Genomic DNA, 18007 nt, shown 5'->3' on the forward strand with positions numbered 1-18007 from the left:
GATAAACCTCACTGCTGCTTTTACTGGGAAAGAGATGAAAGGAAAACAAATTTCAATATGAGCTGCGTAAAAACATGTAAGCCAAGGGCTTCCTAAATTTCAAGACCACCTTTTCTCCTCCCACTCTGGTTTCTTTCTTCCTTTTTAAAAACTTCTTCTTTTTAAAGAGACACTTATATTACATTCGATGACTCTTTGAATGCCTTGGCAATAAACCAAAACTCTTCAGAGAAACAAAAGCCCTCAGGTTTTATTGATCATATTTTGTAGGCATTTTCGACGAGTGCTTGGTGGTGGGGTTTCTATAGCATCGAACCTTGTTAATAAATCTGCAAAATTTACTAAATCTGCACTACTATTAATCTTCTCATTGTTCCCGTCTCCTTCCACTTATGACTGTAACTTTGTTGCTTGTATCCTTATGATTTATACTGATATTGTTTCCTGATTGCTTATTTGTAGCCTATGACTATCATTAAGTGTTGTAAGTGTTGTACCTTGATGAAGGTATATTTTCTTTTATGTACACTGAGAGCACATGCACCAAGACAAATTCCTTGTGTGTCCAATCACACTTGGCCAATAAAAAATTCAATTCAATTCAATTCAATTCAATTCAATTCTATTCTATTCTATTCTATTCTATTCTATTTTAATACAAAGCTGAAATACACATTGCTGGAATAATAAAATCCTGAAAATGGCCAATACAGTTTGAAAGAATAAAGATTTTAATGGAGAGTTTCAGAAACATAGCATAGACAGTGTCCAACCAAAAATTTTTTTTTCAGGAAGAGCGATTTGACACTCAACTTCAACTCTCCCATAGAAGCAATACAAATAACTCTTTATAACCGGGGTTGGAATAAAAGTACTCTGATGCAGGAGTCTCCAACCTTGGTCCCTTTAAGACTTGTGGACGTCAACTCCCAGAGCTTTGCTGGCTGAGGAACTCTGGGAGTTGAAGTCCACAAGTCTTAAAGGGACCAAGATTGGAGACCCCTGCTCTGATGGAATTTCATATGCAGCTTTTTAATGCTTTCTATAGGCTATCTATGTTATAGCCTCTTGTTTTATCTCCCTGCCCAGAAACCAGTGTCCTGAACTGGAGTAAAATGTGCCATTTTACATTAAAAAGTAATTACCAATGCATCTCATAAGTTGTATAAGAAAGTAACCCCCAGAATACTTTTGAAAGAACTTTAATTCTCTTTCGAATTCCTATGTTCTGATGAAAGTATACATAATATCTCAACAGCCGATATATTCCATTTATTTATACTGTTAGAGATACTATCCCAAGTATTTTATATACATTTTATAGTATGGCAATGCCATAGTCTCAGAATTCATGTGACTTTTTGCTGAGATTGGATCAATTGCCGTTTCCCTTATCAAGCACCAATGGGAGGAAAGACTGTAAAAACAAGATGCAACCAAGACACATTTGGAGGCACGTGGTCAGATGCCAACTTCAAAAGATCTAACTTCAAAAATAATCTGTGTCTACATCTTCTGCCTGTTCTTCCAGACAAAAAGAAGAAATGGAAAACTACCATGTACTGAAAGTCTCTCTAATGTTAAAACAAAATAAAACAAACAAAGAAATGCACTGTGTTGCACTCCTAAGGTGTGTAAACATAAAATCACACATACCTCAGATACATAAATCAATTTGTGCAAATCTCTAAAATCCGTATAAAACATCATTTTAAAACCTGTATGACAGGTACACGTGACAGTGTACTCTCAACTTTGGATATGATTGAACCATCTTGTTGCTCCTGCTGGAAAGAAGTTATAGGTTTCTAGCCCTTAGCTGAGGGCTTATTCAATGAACAAGCCTCTACTGTGATGGCCTTCATTCAATCTGAAGTCATTCTTAGCATAGGGATCCAGATAGGAAAAAAGAAATTGCATGCACGGGGGTGAGGGGAAATCATAGTCAGTGGTAGAAGACATCCTTTTTCTTGAAGATCAATTTGGGTTCAATCCTTGGCGTCTCTAGTGAGATTAAAACAATTCTTCCTGAAACTCTGGAAAGTTTCTGGTAACAGCTGTACATTAGATGAACCAATGATTTGGCTGAGTTCCTTAGGTAATTTGAGTTTCCTACTTACTTCAAATGAAAAAAAGTGGTCTTCTCTGAGAGCAGCGTTTCTTATTCACCAGAATTAAGCCTTTTCAGGCTGAGCCTCATGAAGTGCATATGCTGCCTATTACTAATCCTGAAAGGGATGCTTTAGAATTTCTGTTCACTCTTCACTTCTTAGAGCAATTTCCAGTAACTTCTAGAAACAGTTAGTCACTTTCCTTTATATATGGTGATGATTTTCTCCTCAGGTACAAAGGCACAATGCAATATTCTAGAAATAGATTTTGACAAAATATGACATCGACAGGATTGGGGGGGAAAAAACCTTGTATCTATTTTTAAAGAGAGGGGAAAAAATCTAGAGGGAGTAATTTAGGACTGAACCAAATGACCATTTATTCCAGTGCAAGTTTAGGTCTCTGTCTTTGTTTTGTAGATAGGGACATATGATGTCCTCCAAAGCAGGGGTCTCCAACCTTGGTCCCTTTAAGACTTGTGGACTTTGCTGGCTGAAGGACTCTGGGAGTTGAAGTTCACAAGTCTTAAAGGGACCAAGGTTGGAGACCCCTGCTCCAAAGATCCCAGCCCCCCATCTTTTTCCACTACACATTATAAGTAACCAAGTGAAATTGACAAGATTCTTTTACTTTCCCTTCCTTCCTGGCCAAATTCAAAAGGAAGGATGGTTCTGGAATCATCAGAAAGGGTTCATACAAAAGGTCTGTCAAGGGAAACGACAAGTCATCAAAGACATATCTAGAAAAAGAAAGTGATTGGTGTTTGCTTTTCTAGCATGGATAGGAGTAGTAATCTGCCAGTCAGTAGCTGTATTACAGGCAGTCTAAACATCTGGCCATTGCTGAAGCCAAAGTAGAGGAAGGAGTTGAATTCCAGAAAAGGGGTTGCTGAAGCTGGCTTGGTTTCTAGCCAGTTTATCCACAAGAGCCAAGCTGTTTAAGATTGTAGAGCTGAAAAGCCCTTAGGGTGAAAAAATAATAAAGCCCAAAGTGATTAACCCTTTCCTAACCTCTCATTTCTTCCTAATCTCACTCCTTCCACCTGCCCTATCAAACAACTGCTTGCAAGGGAAAAAAAGACTGAACCTCCTTATGCAAATAAGAGCAGCTGGGGAGACATTCTGGAGTACAAAGGCAACTGTGAGGGGAAAGATTAAGCACTTTGTCTCCTTCAGCATATTTTGGTTCTCCATCCATCTCCCAAGTTGATTTCCCCCATATCACCTCCTATGATTTGGATAATGCTTAGTTTAATCCTTACAGGCATTTCTTATCACAAGGTTCAAAGCAACATTTCTCTCTGTTCAAAGTTGTGGGCTCTCTTTCTCATACCAATAGTTCAAATTAGGAAAATGCTTTCTATTAGCTCAGTTGTATGATCACGGACAAGAAATCTTATCCGGAATCTCAGATAAAACACTTTCAGAACCCTTATTACTGGATTCTTTTAACTGGGCATTTTAGGACTGGACTCCAAATTTCTACAGGCAAAACATCACCTCTGCTATTATGCTACAGCTTAGCCTAAAATAAAGAACAGTCAGATTCTTTTATTAAAAGATGCTATGGACTTGAGAAGCAAAGCACATACTCTGTCACAAAGCAATGGGCTTCTCCTGATTTAGTTACGTTCATATTAATATTCATAAAAAGGTTTACTCTTGGTTCAGAATATCCTGAATGGGACAGAGGTGAAGCAATAGATAGAATATGGGGCCAAGGTTTGGGTGGCTGAAAACTGAATTTCAACGTTTTCTTTCAGAACTGTGAGTGCAAAGTTACCCAGTTTGGGCTGCAAAATTCTGGAGGATCATTTGCATGGCAGCAAAGAGATCCTGAAAATTCTAATAGTTGCCAAGAATTCTGCTGCCCAGATCTTTTGGCCCTATTTAGATTTGCATGGCCAAGGCAGTTTGGGAAAGAATCCCAAACTGCACCACAGCTTTGTTTTTCTTTTAACATTTGCATTAAATCTACATTAAGCTTTATATTACAGTTTTGTTTTTTTCAATAACAGAAAACATCCAAAGAGAATCCTAGGCAGCACAGAGTACAGGTAGTCCTAGACTAATGTCGCAATTGGGGCCAAAATTTCATTGCTAAACAAGGCAGTTGTTATATCAGTTTTGTTGAGTTTTGCCATTGTCGTTAGGTGCATCAAGGCAGTTCTTAAGTGAATCTGGCTTCTACCATTGACTCTGCATGTTGGAAGCCAGCTAGGAAGGTCACTAATGCCAGTCACATGACCCCAGGATGCTGTAACCATCCTAAAGCAATGCCAGTTGTGAAACAAACAAATTTTTGATCATGTGACCGTAGGGAATACTGCAATGGTTATAAGTGCAAGGACTGGTCGTAAGTCACTTTTTTCAGAGCTGTTGTAACTTCAGGCAGCCACTAAATCTATAAGTTGAGTACTCTCTGTAGTCCAAATATTTATCTGGGCATACATATTCTTCCAATCCAACAATAAAATTCATTATACGATGATGTTTTTCGAAGGGCAGCACTAGGCAATATTTTGGGTCATCATCAGTGCAATTAAACATAGATTTTATATTATAAACTGGTTCTGTGGACTGACTGAGCACTTTCCCTGGCAGTCTGAATCAACTGCACGTCAACTAGAGTGAAAGCAGTCATCTGAACAGATCATAACTTAAGAGCCTTTTGTCTGGGCTGCAGATTATTTCTATCAGACACAAGGACTGACATGGGAAATCACCCACAGTAAAATAGGTGTCAGCTGTGAAAATATTGTTTTAATTACCTGCTTGAATATGAATAGCGGCATCAATTCTTTTGTTCTTTATATCCTTGAACTTCCTGCGAGTATCATATCCTCTCCAGGCTAAAAATACAAAGTCATATGTTGTGAATTATACTGGCTTAAAGGAAAAGGCTATAGAACGAGAAATGTGCCACAGTGTGATCTGTACCCGCTTCCCATCCAGGCACTATCCCAGTGGAACAGCCTGTTGAATGATCAGAATCTGTCTCAGAAGCTCCTTCCCTGTAACTATGGACTTTTTGTATGGCATGTTCTGTCATTAGGCTTAGCATCTCCAGCAGAGAAATATGCAAGAGTAGTTATTGACTGCTGAATATAATTATATTTAGAATAAGCATTGTAGCAATAAAGCTGAATTGCTGAGGAAATAGACAAGAGGTAAATGGCGTCTAGCTCTATCTTCCTACAAATGCCAAGCCATTTTAATATCAGAAATATATATTAAGAGGTCAAAGGATAAGAAAATGGATACCATCACTCATATTAATCTATTCAGATACTCTGTAGTGTACGCCTTCTCTCAGGAATCTGCAATAAGCCATAAACCTGGTCCATGTCTATCTGTTCTTACTATCAGATATGGCACTGACAGAATGAAAAATATTTAGAAACGTTTGTTTCCAAAGATTATGGCATTCTAGCACCATAAATATATTCAAATATGAATGTTTTGTTTCCAAACAATTTATCTCAAGGAAAAGGATTACATCCATGCAGGGAACAGGAAGCTTAAGAGCAGGCTTTCTAGCAGGTGACCCATAGATCTCATCCAACGATCCTGACATCAGGATCATAGGATGCCTGTCTCTTCGACTATCCATTTCCAAAGTTCCAGAAGAAAGGTGAAGAGTTGTTGTCTACAGGTTGGCCTTGACTTTCAAACATAACATACAGGTTTAAGTCAGGACGATAGCTAAGTGGATCATCAGGTGACTATACCCAATTTCATGACCTTTACATTGTATTCATAGAATCATGGAATCATTGGGCTGGAAAGGACCTCGGAGGTCTTCTAGTCCAATCCCCTGCAAGGTAGGAATCTTACACCATCCCAGTCATATGGTTTTTCCAGTCTGTTTTTGAAAACCTCTGGTGATGTAGCATCTACAACCCCAGAAGGCTATTCCACTGATACTTACTGTCAGAAATTTTTCCTTACTTCTAGATTGTAATCTCTCTTTGACAAGCTTCCACCTTTTACTTTTTGTCTTGTCCTCTGGTGTCCTAAAGAATAAGCCTATTCCTTCTTCTTTGTGACAGCCCCTGAAGTTCTGGAAGACAGTTACCCTGTCACCCTTGATCCTTCTCTTTGATAGGCTAGACATACTTAGGTTCCCTCAACCATTTGTCATACGACTCAGCCGCCAGACCCTTTATCATCTTTGTTACTCTTGGCATACTTTCCAGGTCTCAACATCTTTTTTTTTGTATTTGTGGTGGACAGAACTGGATACAATATTCATGTGACCATAGGACACTGTAAGTGGCCGTAAATGTGGGCCAGTTGCCAGGCATCCAAAATGGGGCCACATGATTGCAGGGGAGGGAAATTGGCCATTGGAACTTCGAATCCAGGCCGTAAGACCTGTTTCAGGGTTCATTGTAACTTTGACCGGTTGCTTAGCGACCAGTTGTAAATGGAAGACTACCTGTATTAAAAAAAAAACCAAAGAAACACTTTATTTGCAATTTAACAGTTTGAAACTCTGGAATCCTCAGTGATATACAAAACCCAGAATATTTACCTGACTGAATGGTAATAGCGCTGTTGGTTCTTTTCTGTTTCAGTTTTTTGTACCTTTTCGCTCCAAGCCAGCCTTTGGTGTAAGCCTGCATTATCACCACCCTGCCTATAACTTCACGCAGATACAAGTTCAGTTGTTCAACATGATAGTATTTCAGGAAAACCTGAAACAAAACAGCGACATCCCATTATCTGATAGATCAGCAGAGCAAATTAATTCACAAAGATAGGTCTATAGTGTGATAAGAAGGGGAGGCTTGATCTGATCTATCAGAATGATGGCAGCTTTCCAAGCAACATTAGTGTAGCATTTTGCAAAGAAATAGTAACTGTTCTTTCTAATGGAAAATATGTTGTTCTTCAGCTCAGTTCAGAACTCCTTTTGGAAAATCTAGTGCCCATGCCCTCAAAATGCCTAAGATGAAATAGATGACAGCTAGCTAGGTATAATGGTGAAAGTGCAGGGTTAGAAATCAGATGACTGTGATTAGTCCTATTTTAGGCATAAAGTATGGCTGGGTTACTTACTTTCAGCCCAACCCACCTCACAGGGTTGTTGTGGGAAAAACAGAAGGCAGAAGAATTAATTAGTTAGCTGCCTTGAATTGACCAATATATTCTTTGTGTGTGTGTGTGTGTGTGTGTCTCTGTAGCAGAATTTATTATTATAATTATTATTTGTCTTTCTAAGGTCAAAAATACAAGCCATAGTAGTATTACCTATGACATTCAGTAGAAGCAAAAATTGGACTTGAAAGAAGCAGGATAGGAACAGCATTGATGCCTTTGAACTTTGGTATTAAGGAAGACTCTAATTTAAGAAGTCTTTAAGAATTCTGAGGACAGTCAAGAAAACAAACCAATGGATCATTGAATCAATCAATCCATCCATAATTCTCACTTGAGGAACAAATGTCCATGCTCCATTTATTCTACTTTGGACACATTATGCAAGGACTAAGCTCTCTGGAAAAATATATAATGCTGGGAAAGGTGGAAGAAAAAAGATGATGATGACCAGCAGCAAGGACTCCTTTACAATGGCAATGTCTAAAGCAAGGATAAACTTGAAAGAATAAATTAGAGATAGAGATCTTGGAGAAAATCTATCTATGTGGTTGCTAGGTGACTTGATGACAGATAATCAATCAATCAATCCATCAATCAATCAATCAACATCAAATCTAAGTTCAGATCCCAATCCAGAAACAAGTGGAATGGGAAAGGAGATGCTTCTCTCTAAAGTAACTTCAAGGAACATTTGCAGGAAGGTGACTTTTGAGAGGACTGTATAAGTTGTGTATATATAACCATTTTGTCAGCCAGACTGCCACCGAAGTAACTCTTCATGAAAAAATATCTTTAGGCTATTTATAATAGGGATGTAGCATAGACATTTGCATGAAGTGATAGCAGGTTGATTTGATGTCCAGGCTCTAGTACATAATGCAATATCTATGCAGTTTGGGCAGTGACTGCAAAGCTTTAAAAAATTGAAATGAATTCAACACTTACGCTCAGAAGAGCCAAGATAGTCATACATCATTTCAAAACAAAACAAAACTAAATAAAATCATGAAATATTAATTCAGATAGGAAAGGCAATAGTCATACGCTGGAATTATTTCAGGATGCTTTAAGGTTATTTGAAATCTCTTACCTAAGTTTCAAGATATGTGGAAAGTCACAGCTTATATCATTTTTACAAGAGGCACTGCATTATTATAAGATATATTGGTCATGAAGGTCAAATGGAGCTCAGTGTTCAAAGGTGTATATCTGTGGAGATCAATTGCTTGGAGGAAGGTAGAAGAGAAACACTTGGTACCATTTGTTCCCCTTTACTGACTCCCCAAATGTACTTAGGAAAAGAGATGTTGGACTACATTGAATTTTCATCTCTTAGATATAGTGACCACACATCCTTTGTTACAAAGGTCAGTCCTTGTTTTTTAGAAAGTTATCTAAAGATATATTTATTTTTCAAAATCTCACTTTGGTCCTTTATTTTAGTTATTTAGCCTCACCGTACAAAAGCTGCCACCTGATGCACGGTTTTTCATATTCAGGTAAAAATATAAATTTAAAAAAGTCTCTTTAAAATAAATGTACATATTCTGTTTGATCTTAAATATTTTTATTAGAATACTGCATTTTTCAATACCAGATGCAAACAACATTCTACACAAGAACCCCTAAGATCATCTTCACACTGTCTTAGCAGCCATTTCATAGATAGAGGTGATGTCATGAGGACATGTCGTCATCACATGATAGGTGGAGGAGCATCCATGCCAGAGCAAACAGATTGTGTGAATATAAACAGACCTACCAATTGGCTCTTCTTTACAGCACTGGCCCTTATTGCACACTGCCAATCGCATCTGAGAATGTCCCTTACTTCAAGGGTGAGCATCCCAGAAAGACTATTGTTTCTCAAGTATTTCTCACATAAAAAGGGAAGGGATTCCTCAAGAATGCCAATGGACCACAACACACAATTCCATTTTCTTATGAGGGTATATGTCCATGTCTTTTGAAAAGCAGTATCCCATGCCTTGTAAGTGAAAGGACTATACTGCAAGAAGTACAGTGTAATCAGCTTTTAGACATAGGTTGTAAAGAATTGTTTTTAAAGTTAACATTGGTTTGAATATCTTGTACAACACTACTAAATATTACAGGGCTTTTGTTGTGATTGTATTTTCGGCTCCAAGAAATTTGAAATGGAATTTATCCTACCTTTGTTTTCCCAAGAGCCCACTTGTCTAACTTGGCCTTTTGAAGGATGGCGATGCAGTTTTCTTTGCTTGGAGAAGGGTTCTCATGTGCTTTGAAAGCAATGTAATAATACCTATAGAAATATAAATGATAACCAAGATCAGATTTGAAAAAGCAAATTGTTTACTATAGCACAGAAAATAATATGGATTAGGATTCCCTGAATCAGAGCAATTGCATATGGACTAGTCCCTACAGTTTTCTTAGCAAGGTTTTTCAGAAATGGTTAGTCATTGCCTCCTTTCTAGGGCTGAGAGAAAGTGACTTGCCCACGGTCATCAAACCGATTTACTCTAAAGCAGGACTAGAACTCATGGACTCCTGGTTTCTAGCCTCGTACCGTAACTACTACACCAAACTGGCTATCTCAATATATTGTATATGTGCCCAAACGTATGTCCCCATGCCACTAAATCACCTGCCAAAAGGCAGGAATATGTCTAAGAGCCATCAGAAAACCAAGCAGCTTGATAAGCCTTTTGGGACAGGGCATTTTAATTGGATTAGAAGGGGTCAGTGCTCCCATTAAATCTAAATCTTACCAAACCACAAGAAGAAAACTTAAAATGTTTCTTCACAGCCAACTCATCTTCATTCACTTCCTTTGACTTTGTAAAAGTGATTTATGTATGTTTAAAACAGCAGAATGCCATAATATATAAAAAAATAAATAAAAAATGTATGTTTGGCATATGATATATATAGATAGATAGATAGATAGATAGATAGATAGATAGATAGATAGATAGATAGATAGATAGATAATATATATCTCATATAGATATAGATATAGATATAGATATAGATAGTCATATTTAAGCTTAACTAATTTCAGGATTTCAATAAATTTCATTTATTTTGAAATTCTATTGGAGACGTTAAAAGCTAAGGGCAAGAGTTTTTTTTCTTTAAATTAGAAATATCAATTCTAAGGTAATGTCGGGAGCATCAACTTGCTACATTTAATGGGGATGCTCCAAATTACTTAATAACATTTTTTTCTTCACCAGCCTTAAAGCTGATGTTCATTTAAAGCATTAATACATCAATATTTCAGCTACTGTTGCTTTTTTTTCTTAGAGCAGATTGGTGACATTGAAAGATAACAGCACAGATTCACTCAATGTGTGTCAAGGCTACAATTAGTTTACAGTAAAAATGACTTCCATATCCATCTTCATTAAATAGGAGTTATTGGTATGGGAAGGGAAGCAGAGGAGAGAGTGAGAATGCAATCAAAGGCAAAAAAAGATTCTGCCTCTACAATAAAAAGAAATAAAAGAGAATGAATGGTGAAGTTAAAAGCAATTGACTCTGTTCATCATACCACTCAAATATTGTCTACTCCCACTTGGAAGATTAGCTGGCTGATACACCCTTCAGCCTCCCTGTCCAGTACAGTATAGTTGAATTGTGACTGGTCCCAAAATGGGCCCTGCTTTATGTATGGTGCCACATGGCCTCCATGTAGAAAGACGATGTAGTGGCTCACCTGCTTTTCAAAGGAGAATTGGACCCAGCCATGATGTGGGTTGTGGAGAAGGGTGTAGGCTCAAGACATGCAAGGCCCCAGCAATGCAGGAAACAGGCCTATGGCCTGCGGGGCTCCAGTGGGGTGGACGAAAATCACAGGTGCCTCAGGGGATGGAAGTGGCCCTGGGAGGCCCAGCCAGCCCACCTGTGAGTTGGGGAGGGGTTGTAATGTGGGGCTGGCCCTGTGCTCGGCCTTCCAGGGCTTCCACCACCCCTGAGGCATTCCATGCTCTGCTTAACGGTGCAATAGTGAGAGCAGGGATTATGGCCATAGATCATATGGGTGCCTTGCTTAATGACTGCCATGAATTATGATCATAATGGGCAGACTCCATTATATTTGAAGGCCAAGGAGTACCTGTACTATGCGTGAGTGTGCCATAAGCACTTCATTATTTTTGAGTTTGAAACACTTTTTTTTTTTTCAGCAACCAGCTTTCTAAGCATACCATTCTGTCTTGTGCATCATACCATAATCCATGTAGTACTTTATTTGGTGGAAGAACAATCAAACTGAAAGCGATTTACTAAATACAGAATCAACTGGATGTCTCAAAGACACCATTATAGGATTAGAATGTTGTCTACAAAGTAACATGAAACTAAAAAAAGAAAAGAAAAGAAAATCTGGTAATTCCCCATGTGAAAGCAAAATGTTTTACATATTGTTTTAAAGGAACAGTAACAGAATGAATAGTTTTGGGAGGGAAATTGAGAAAGAGAATATTACTGACAATTTGTATGTTTATTCAAACATGATTCACGCAATCTTCCGGAAACCATAGCCACACTCTCTCTCACACACACATGCATATATGTATATATGTTTATTATATGTGAGAATTATATATAGATTTTTTTATCAAACATATTTTACATTCCTTGTTAATGGGGAAGTGTAATATTCAGTGGTAGGATTCAAAAAATTTTACTACCAATTCTGAGGGCGTGGCTTTGTGGGTGTGTCATGGCTTGGTGGTCGTGGCAGGGGAAGGATACTGTAAATTCTCCATTCCCTCCCCACTCCAGGGGAAGGATACTGCAAAATCCCCATTTCCTCCCGATCAGCTGGGACTCGGGAGGCAGAGAATAGATGGGGACGGGGCCAGTCAGAGGTGGTATTTACCAGAACTACTCAAAATTTCCGCTGCCGGTTCTCCAGAACTGGTCAGAACCTGCTGAATACCACCTCTGGTAATATTACTCAGATCTCTAGTAGGTTGGAGAAGCTTTCCACCACCACCAAATACTTTACAGTCCCCATCCTAAAGGCCATCAGATGCATAAGACTTCCATATGGCCAGAATAATGTAATATTCCTTAATTATTCATAGCTTAAGAATGTACTTCAAAGTAAACCCTATTTATTTCAACCGTAGTACTATACTATGATCCTGGACAGTTAAAATATAATCTTATGTGTACATATTCATATATTAAGTACATTTAAGTTTTTCTCTGCCTTATTCCTCTTTTAAAACAAATTTGGCAGTCAATAACCAGTGAGAAGACCTTATCAAATGTCTCTAGAAGGCTGTCCTTGGAAAAACTTGCTTTTGGGGGCACCTATATTATCCCAGACTTTTAAAATATCATCTAAAATTGATTTTAATCTGTTCCTTAGATCAGAGTTCCCTAACTTTTCTGGCTTTGTGGACCGGCCAAGGGAGTGGGGGTGGGGGATAGGGGATAAAATAATAAAGAAAATTGTGATTATGGCAGCAATTATTTCATAAATAAGAAGCATATTTAATAAAACAAGGGGAGTAGGTCTATAGAAGCCAAACATTTTTCTAGCTTCTAGTTAATATTTACTAGACCAAGATATTTGGATTGCTAACAGCTATATAATATTTTAGAAAGATAGCAAAACTGAATAAATAAGTAAAGGACAAGATTCTTATGAAATGGATCATTTTGAAAAGTCCCAATTCCTACATCTAAAGAAGTTTGATAAAGGCACAGTTTAATTATATATGCATTTGGTACTTCATATGTATAGATACACTTTTAGAAACAATTAAGTAATACAGGAGTATAGTAGTTTCACCACAGTGATCACCTGAGCAGTGTTCCAGTTCAGTCTATTGTTCAGACGCTGTTCAGGCAAAATTAAGGCTTTGTTTCTCTGTTCATAGAATTCTTTAAGATTAAATCAGACTTGGATCAAGTACTTTCCCCAAAGAAATCATTTTTCCTGACAGTCCTTCATTCATACTAAACAGCATCTTTTGTAAAATGAGATATTCCCTTCCTATTTGAAGAGTCATCATTTAGGGCACAAGGGTTGTATTACAGATGCCCTAAGTACTTCATTTTATTCTTAATTATTTAATTAAATAAAACAATTTCTGAAGAAATAAGTTTGCTTTGATACGAGGAAGTAGAATAAATAACCGAAATTGTTTTATACTTTGTAAAAGGTGATGTGAGTAATTACATCATTACTAACACTCCCACAACTAACAATGTCTTTTCCCCTATCACTTTATCCTACTTCACAAACCTTGAGATTTTAGCAGCCACCCGATAGATAGCACCCCTCCTTCCCTCCTCCCCCAACATATTGCATGGACCTGTCATCATGTAAATGTTCTCTTAACATACTTGCTTGCATATGAATAGTGTAATTCAGCAGAAGATATGCACTCAGTTCTATAATAAATGGCCCTTCTGAGGGATTTCACAAGCCAGGAAAATTTAAGCCAAGATCAAAGCTAGGGAACTTGTCCTGATGCACTTGTATGAGTCTCATTAGCATTAACAAATAAAGGGAGGAATGTAAATCTAAGTGCCTCTATTTCCATTTTCACAAAAATGAAACAAGAAATAGGGATCTAATGCATAACAAACTGCTTCTGAAAATACGATGCTGGTGCAAAAAGTGTTTTCATTTTCTGTACTTGGTGTTTCCATTTACAAAATAAATATTTGTGGAGGGAGGGAGGGAGGGAAGGAAGGAAGGAAGGAAGGAAGGAAGGAAGGAAGGAAGGAAGGAAGGAAGGAAGGAAGGAAGGCTATTTGCATATTTAGCTGTATATATTCCTGTAGAAAATATATAAATTATGTTGAACTGGGTAGGAATAGATGATTTAACCTACCATCCTACATGGATTTATGTAATGTTAAGTCCAGCTGCTTTCAATGAGTTTTATTCTATAACTTGGTAAGTGCATTTAGAAAAAACATGTAACAATCCTTTCTTTGAGAACAATGCCTTACGAACATCTGCAAATGAGGAACTGTAAAATATGGGCCGCAATCTATCTCCATTATTCTTGTCTAACAACATTAAACAAAAACTATGTGAAAAACTATTGTTCAGTGCTCAGTTATATTCATATTAATGACTCCAAAAGAACATAGCCCTCACTTAAAAGAGATCCACAGGATTTATTATATTCTTTAGAGAATAAGGCTGCTCAAACTTGCCGCTACCTTTCCAAATTTCCAATATTCTTTTATAATAATGATAGACATTCAATAGCCAAGACTGGCACAGTTTACTAATTATAAGCTGTCCAGTGTATGTGAATGTGCAGCTACATAAATGGAATAAATAAAGACAGTGAATCTTACCCTACTGTGTTTCTGCAGCAAATATTTCGCAGTTAACACAGAGAGGGGAATTCCTAAGCAGTCATGTATAGGCAGCAAGAAGATCTATGGTAGGCTGCCCAAGAACTTCACACTGTTCTGGCTAGCAGACCATAGCTGCATACATTTTAAATCAATTCCAGTACAGATAAATGTATGCCATAATACATTTTAAAAGTCTGTAACAGGGGTAGTCAACCTTTTTATACCTACTGCCCACTTTTGTATCTCTGTTAGCAGTAAAATTTTCTAACCACCCACTGTTCCACAGTAATGCACTGTGTATCGTCATCTGTGCATGCCTCCCACTCATCGTGGATTGGGTTGGGGGGGGCGCTGGCTACCAGTTCTGCTTGTCTGTTACAGCTGGGTGGGATGGGAAGAGATGCGGGAGCTATTCTGGGACGAGGCTCTTTTGTTTGCGGTCGCACTATAGCGCCATTTAGTTTCACTTACGTAATGTGAACTAAACTTATGCCCGGGCGATACAAATAGTATATTTTCAGAAATTTAAGTTGTCATGGGGAATTTTATGAAAACCTAATGAAAATGTTTTTAAATAATCTTATGAATTTTTTTTAAAAAGTCAATTAAATTTTAAAAAAGGAAAGTGATTCAGTATCAGACAAAATCCCTACCGCCCACCATGAAAGCTGGAACACCCACTAATGGGCGGTAGGGACCAGGTTAACTACCACTGGTCTATAAGGTGTCACAGGGTGCTTCATGTAATTGTATATGTTATGATTTCTGTGATCTGTTCCCTATTATTTTGCATAATGCAATTGTATGGCACTATATTTGCATATATTATCCTAATTGATTTAGAGAAAAATAGTTATAGATCAGAAACATGGACCCAAATTAGTGATTTCCGATTTACTGTACATGTCTAAGTTACAAATTCATGGAACTGATCTTTCAGAATTTCCTCTATGGTGCCTTATCATGGATAAAGGGGAAAAGTTCGCTCAATCCAAGACACTTTGCTGTCTGAGACCAAAGGGAAGACAGTACATTTCCTGTTCCATTTAAGGATTTTATTCATTTATTTGTTGTATGTATATGTGCCCATTGCTCAGTCCCAAAAGACTCTGGGAAGTTTAAGATTTAAGGATTTAACTTTGCTGATTGCCATGGCAGTTGACTCTTATTTCAAATCTATGGGTGGTATTTTCTACTAAACCTGAGGTCATCAAATTAGTTTAAGGGTATAGAAAAGATCACAAGGCACTCGCAGCCCTGCCCTTGACATCTTGTAGCTTGTTGTTGTTCCACAACACCTATTCCCTGCAATTGTCCTCTTGTTCCACCAAACGGGTCCAGGCAACTAGAAGTCTGACTGGTTGACTAGGAAGTCTTAAAATAATGCCAAATCTCAAGATATTTTGTTGTTGTTGTTGTTGTTGTTCAGGTTTTGGAGATTGCCTGGAAAAGTCCCTGAAGTTTTCTTGGCAAGTTTTCTCAGAAGTTGTTTGCCCTAGCTACCTAGCTTCCTTCCTTCCTTCCTAGGGCTGAGAGAAAGAGTCTAGCTCAAAGTCACCCATCTGGTTTTGTGTCTAAGGTGGGACTAGAACTCATGGTCCATTTCTAGTCTGATGCCTTAAACACGAGACCAAACTGGCTCTCTTCTCAGATACTTAGTCATTATATAAACTATACTTGAATATGCTCAAGTACAAAACCCAACTCTCCAAGATTGAAACATGCCACTGAAAGGAAGTTCCAAGGTTGATCCTGAATACATGTTTACTTAATTAAGGATTTTGAACAGAACTGGCTAAGATAATTTGTTTCAATTAAATTTGGTGTTTCCAAAGTAACTTCCAGGCTTGCCACATAAAATAGCCTCATACACATGAAAACCAGACTGGCAAAGCATCAAACAAAAGTTTAGCTTTTATTTACCTCAGCCTAATTGTCTGTTTCCTGTCTTTGAGTGCTATGTGCTCATCTTTCTTGCTAAGAGTTTACAAAACAGCAACTACTAGAGATAAGGAGTTTGCCTATTCCTAAGAAATGTGCTTATTCATTAAGTAACATCAAGAGGAAAATGCTTCATTTATTTTGTTGGTAAATTGCTGAAATGGATCAAAATATAAAGTCATTGGCTTAGAAAAATCTTTGATATCCTTAGCTTTACTGACATTTCAAAACTCTTGTTTATACTTGCCTATTTAACAAAAAAGGATGAAGTGCGATTGCATTTAGAGTCTGGGCCTTTTTTTCTGAAATGTTTTTATATATTCCTTATACCTAAGCATATGTAAAAGAAGTAAAATTCAACATAAAAATGACTGTAAATCGTGGAAATAATTCCATGTGTATATTTCACATATTCTAAAGAAATTATATAATAAAATAATAAAACAAAATAATAAAACAAAACAGAAGAGAACAAAAATAATAAAAATAAAAATAAAATAAAATACACAATTATTTAAAATTAAAATGACATGACATCTCGCCTGGATTACTGCAATGCTCTCTACATGGGGCTCCCCTTGAAGGGCATCCGGAGGCTACAGTTAGTCCAGAATGCGGCTGTGCGGGTGATAGAGGGAGCCCCTCGTGGCTCCCGCATGACACCTATCCTGCGCAGACTGCACTGGCTACCTGTGGCCTTCCGGGTGCGCTTCAAGGTTTTGGTAACCACCTTTAAAGCGCTCCATGGCATAGGGCCGGGTTACTTACGGGACCGCCTACTGCTACCGAATACCTCTCACCGACCCGTGCGCTCTCACAGAGAGGGACTCCTCAGGGTGCCGTCAGCGAGGCAATGTCATCTGGCGACGCCCAGAGGAAGGGCCTTCTCTGTGGGGGCACCCACCCTCTGGAACGAACTACCCCCAGGACTTCGTCAACTTCCGGACCTCCGGACCTTCCGCCGCGAGCTTAAAACACACTTATTTATTTGCGCAGGACTGAATTAGATTTTAAATTTATGGGTTTTAAATGGGTTTTATTTTTTATATTGTTTTAAATATTCGGCTTTTAGAATAAGTTTCTTAATTGTTTTTACTCTGTATTTATGTGTTTTTATGTGCCTGGTAACCGCCCTGAGTCCTTCGGGAGATAGGGCGGTATACAAATACGATTAATAAATAAATAAATAAATAAAATCAAGTCACAGACATTAAATAGCAATAGCATAAAATAGATTTCAATAACTGGTTAACTCAATATTGGGGCTCCCCTTGAAGAGGCTTCAACTGGTCCAGAATGCGGCCGTGCGGGTGATTGAGGAAGCGGCTCGAAGCTCCCATATAGCACCTATCCTGCGCAGGCTGCACTGGCTTCTGGTTGCCTTCTGGTTGCAATTCAAGGTGTTGGTTATCACCTTTAAAGCGCCCCATGGCTTAGGACCGGGTTACTTACGGGACCGGCTGCTGCTACCGGTGGCCTCCCATCGACCAGTGCGCTCCCACAGAGGGGGTCTCCTCAGGGTG

At 38.1% G+C, this 18007-nt stretch overlaps 1 protein-coding gene across 1 annotated transcript in view; it reads right to left on the bottom strand.

Annotated features, from left to right (window-relative positions):
• MYO3B (myosin IIIB) overlaps positions 1–18007 on the bottom strand; it is a 284495-nt gene that overhangs the window by 84106 nt on the left and 182382 nt on the right. The window contains exons 25-27 of the mRNA XM_058190849.1: positions 9390–9501; positions 6649–6811; positions 4883–4963 (exon numbers count right to left, since the gene is read on the bottom strand). Of these exons, the coding sequence (XP_058046832.1) occupies positions 4883–4963; positions 6649–6811; positions 9390–9501 (356 nt within the window). The remainder of the gene's footprint in view (positions 1–4882; positions 4964–6648; positions 6812–9389; positions 9502–18007) is intronic.

This window comes from Ahaetulla prasina, chromosome 1 (genome assembly GCF_028640845.1).
Source record: "Ahaetulla prasina isolate Xishuangbanna chromosome 1, ASM2864084v1, whole genome shotgun sequence".
NCBI lineage: Eukaryota > Metazoa > Chordata > Lepidosauria > Squamata > Colubridae > Ahaetulla > Ahaetulla prasina.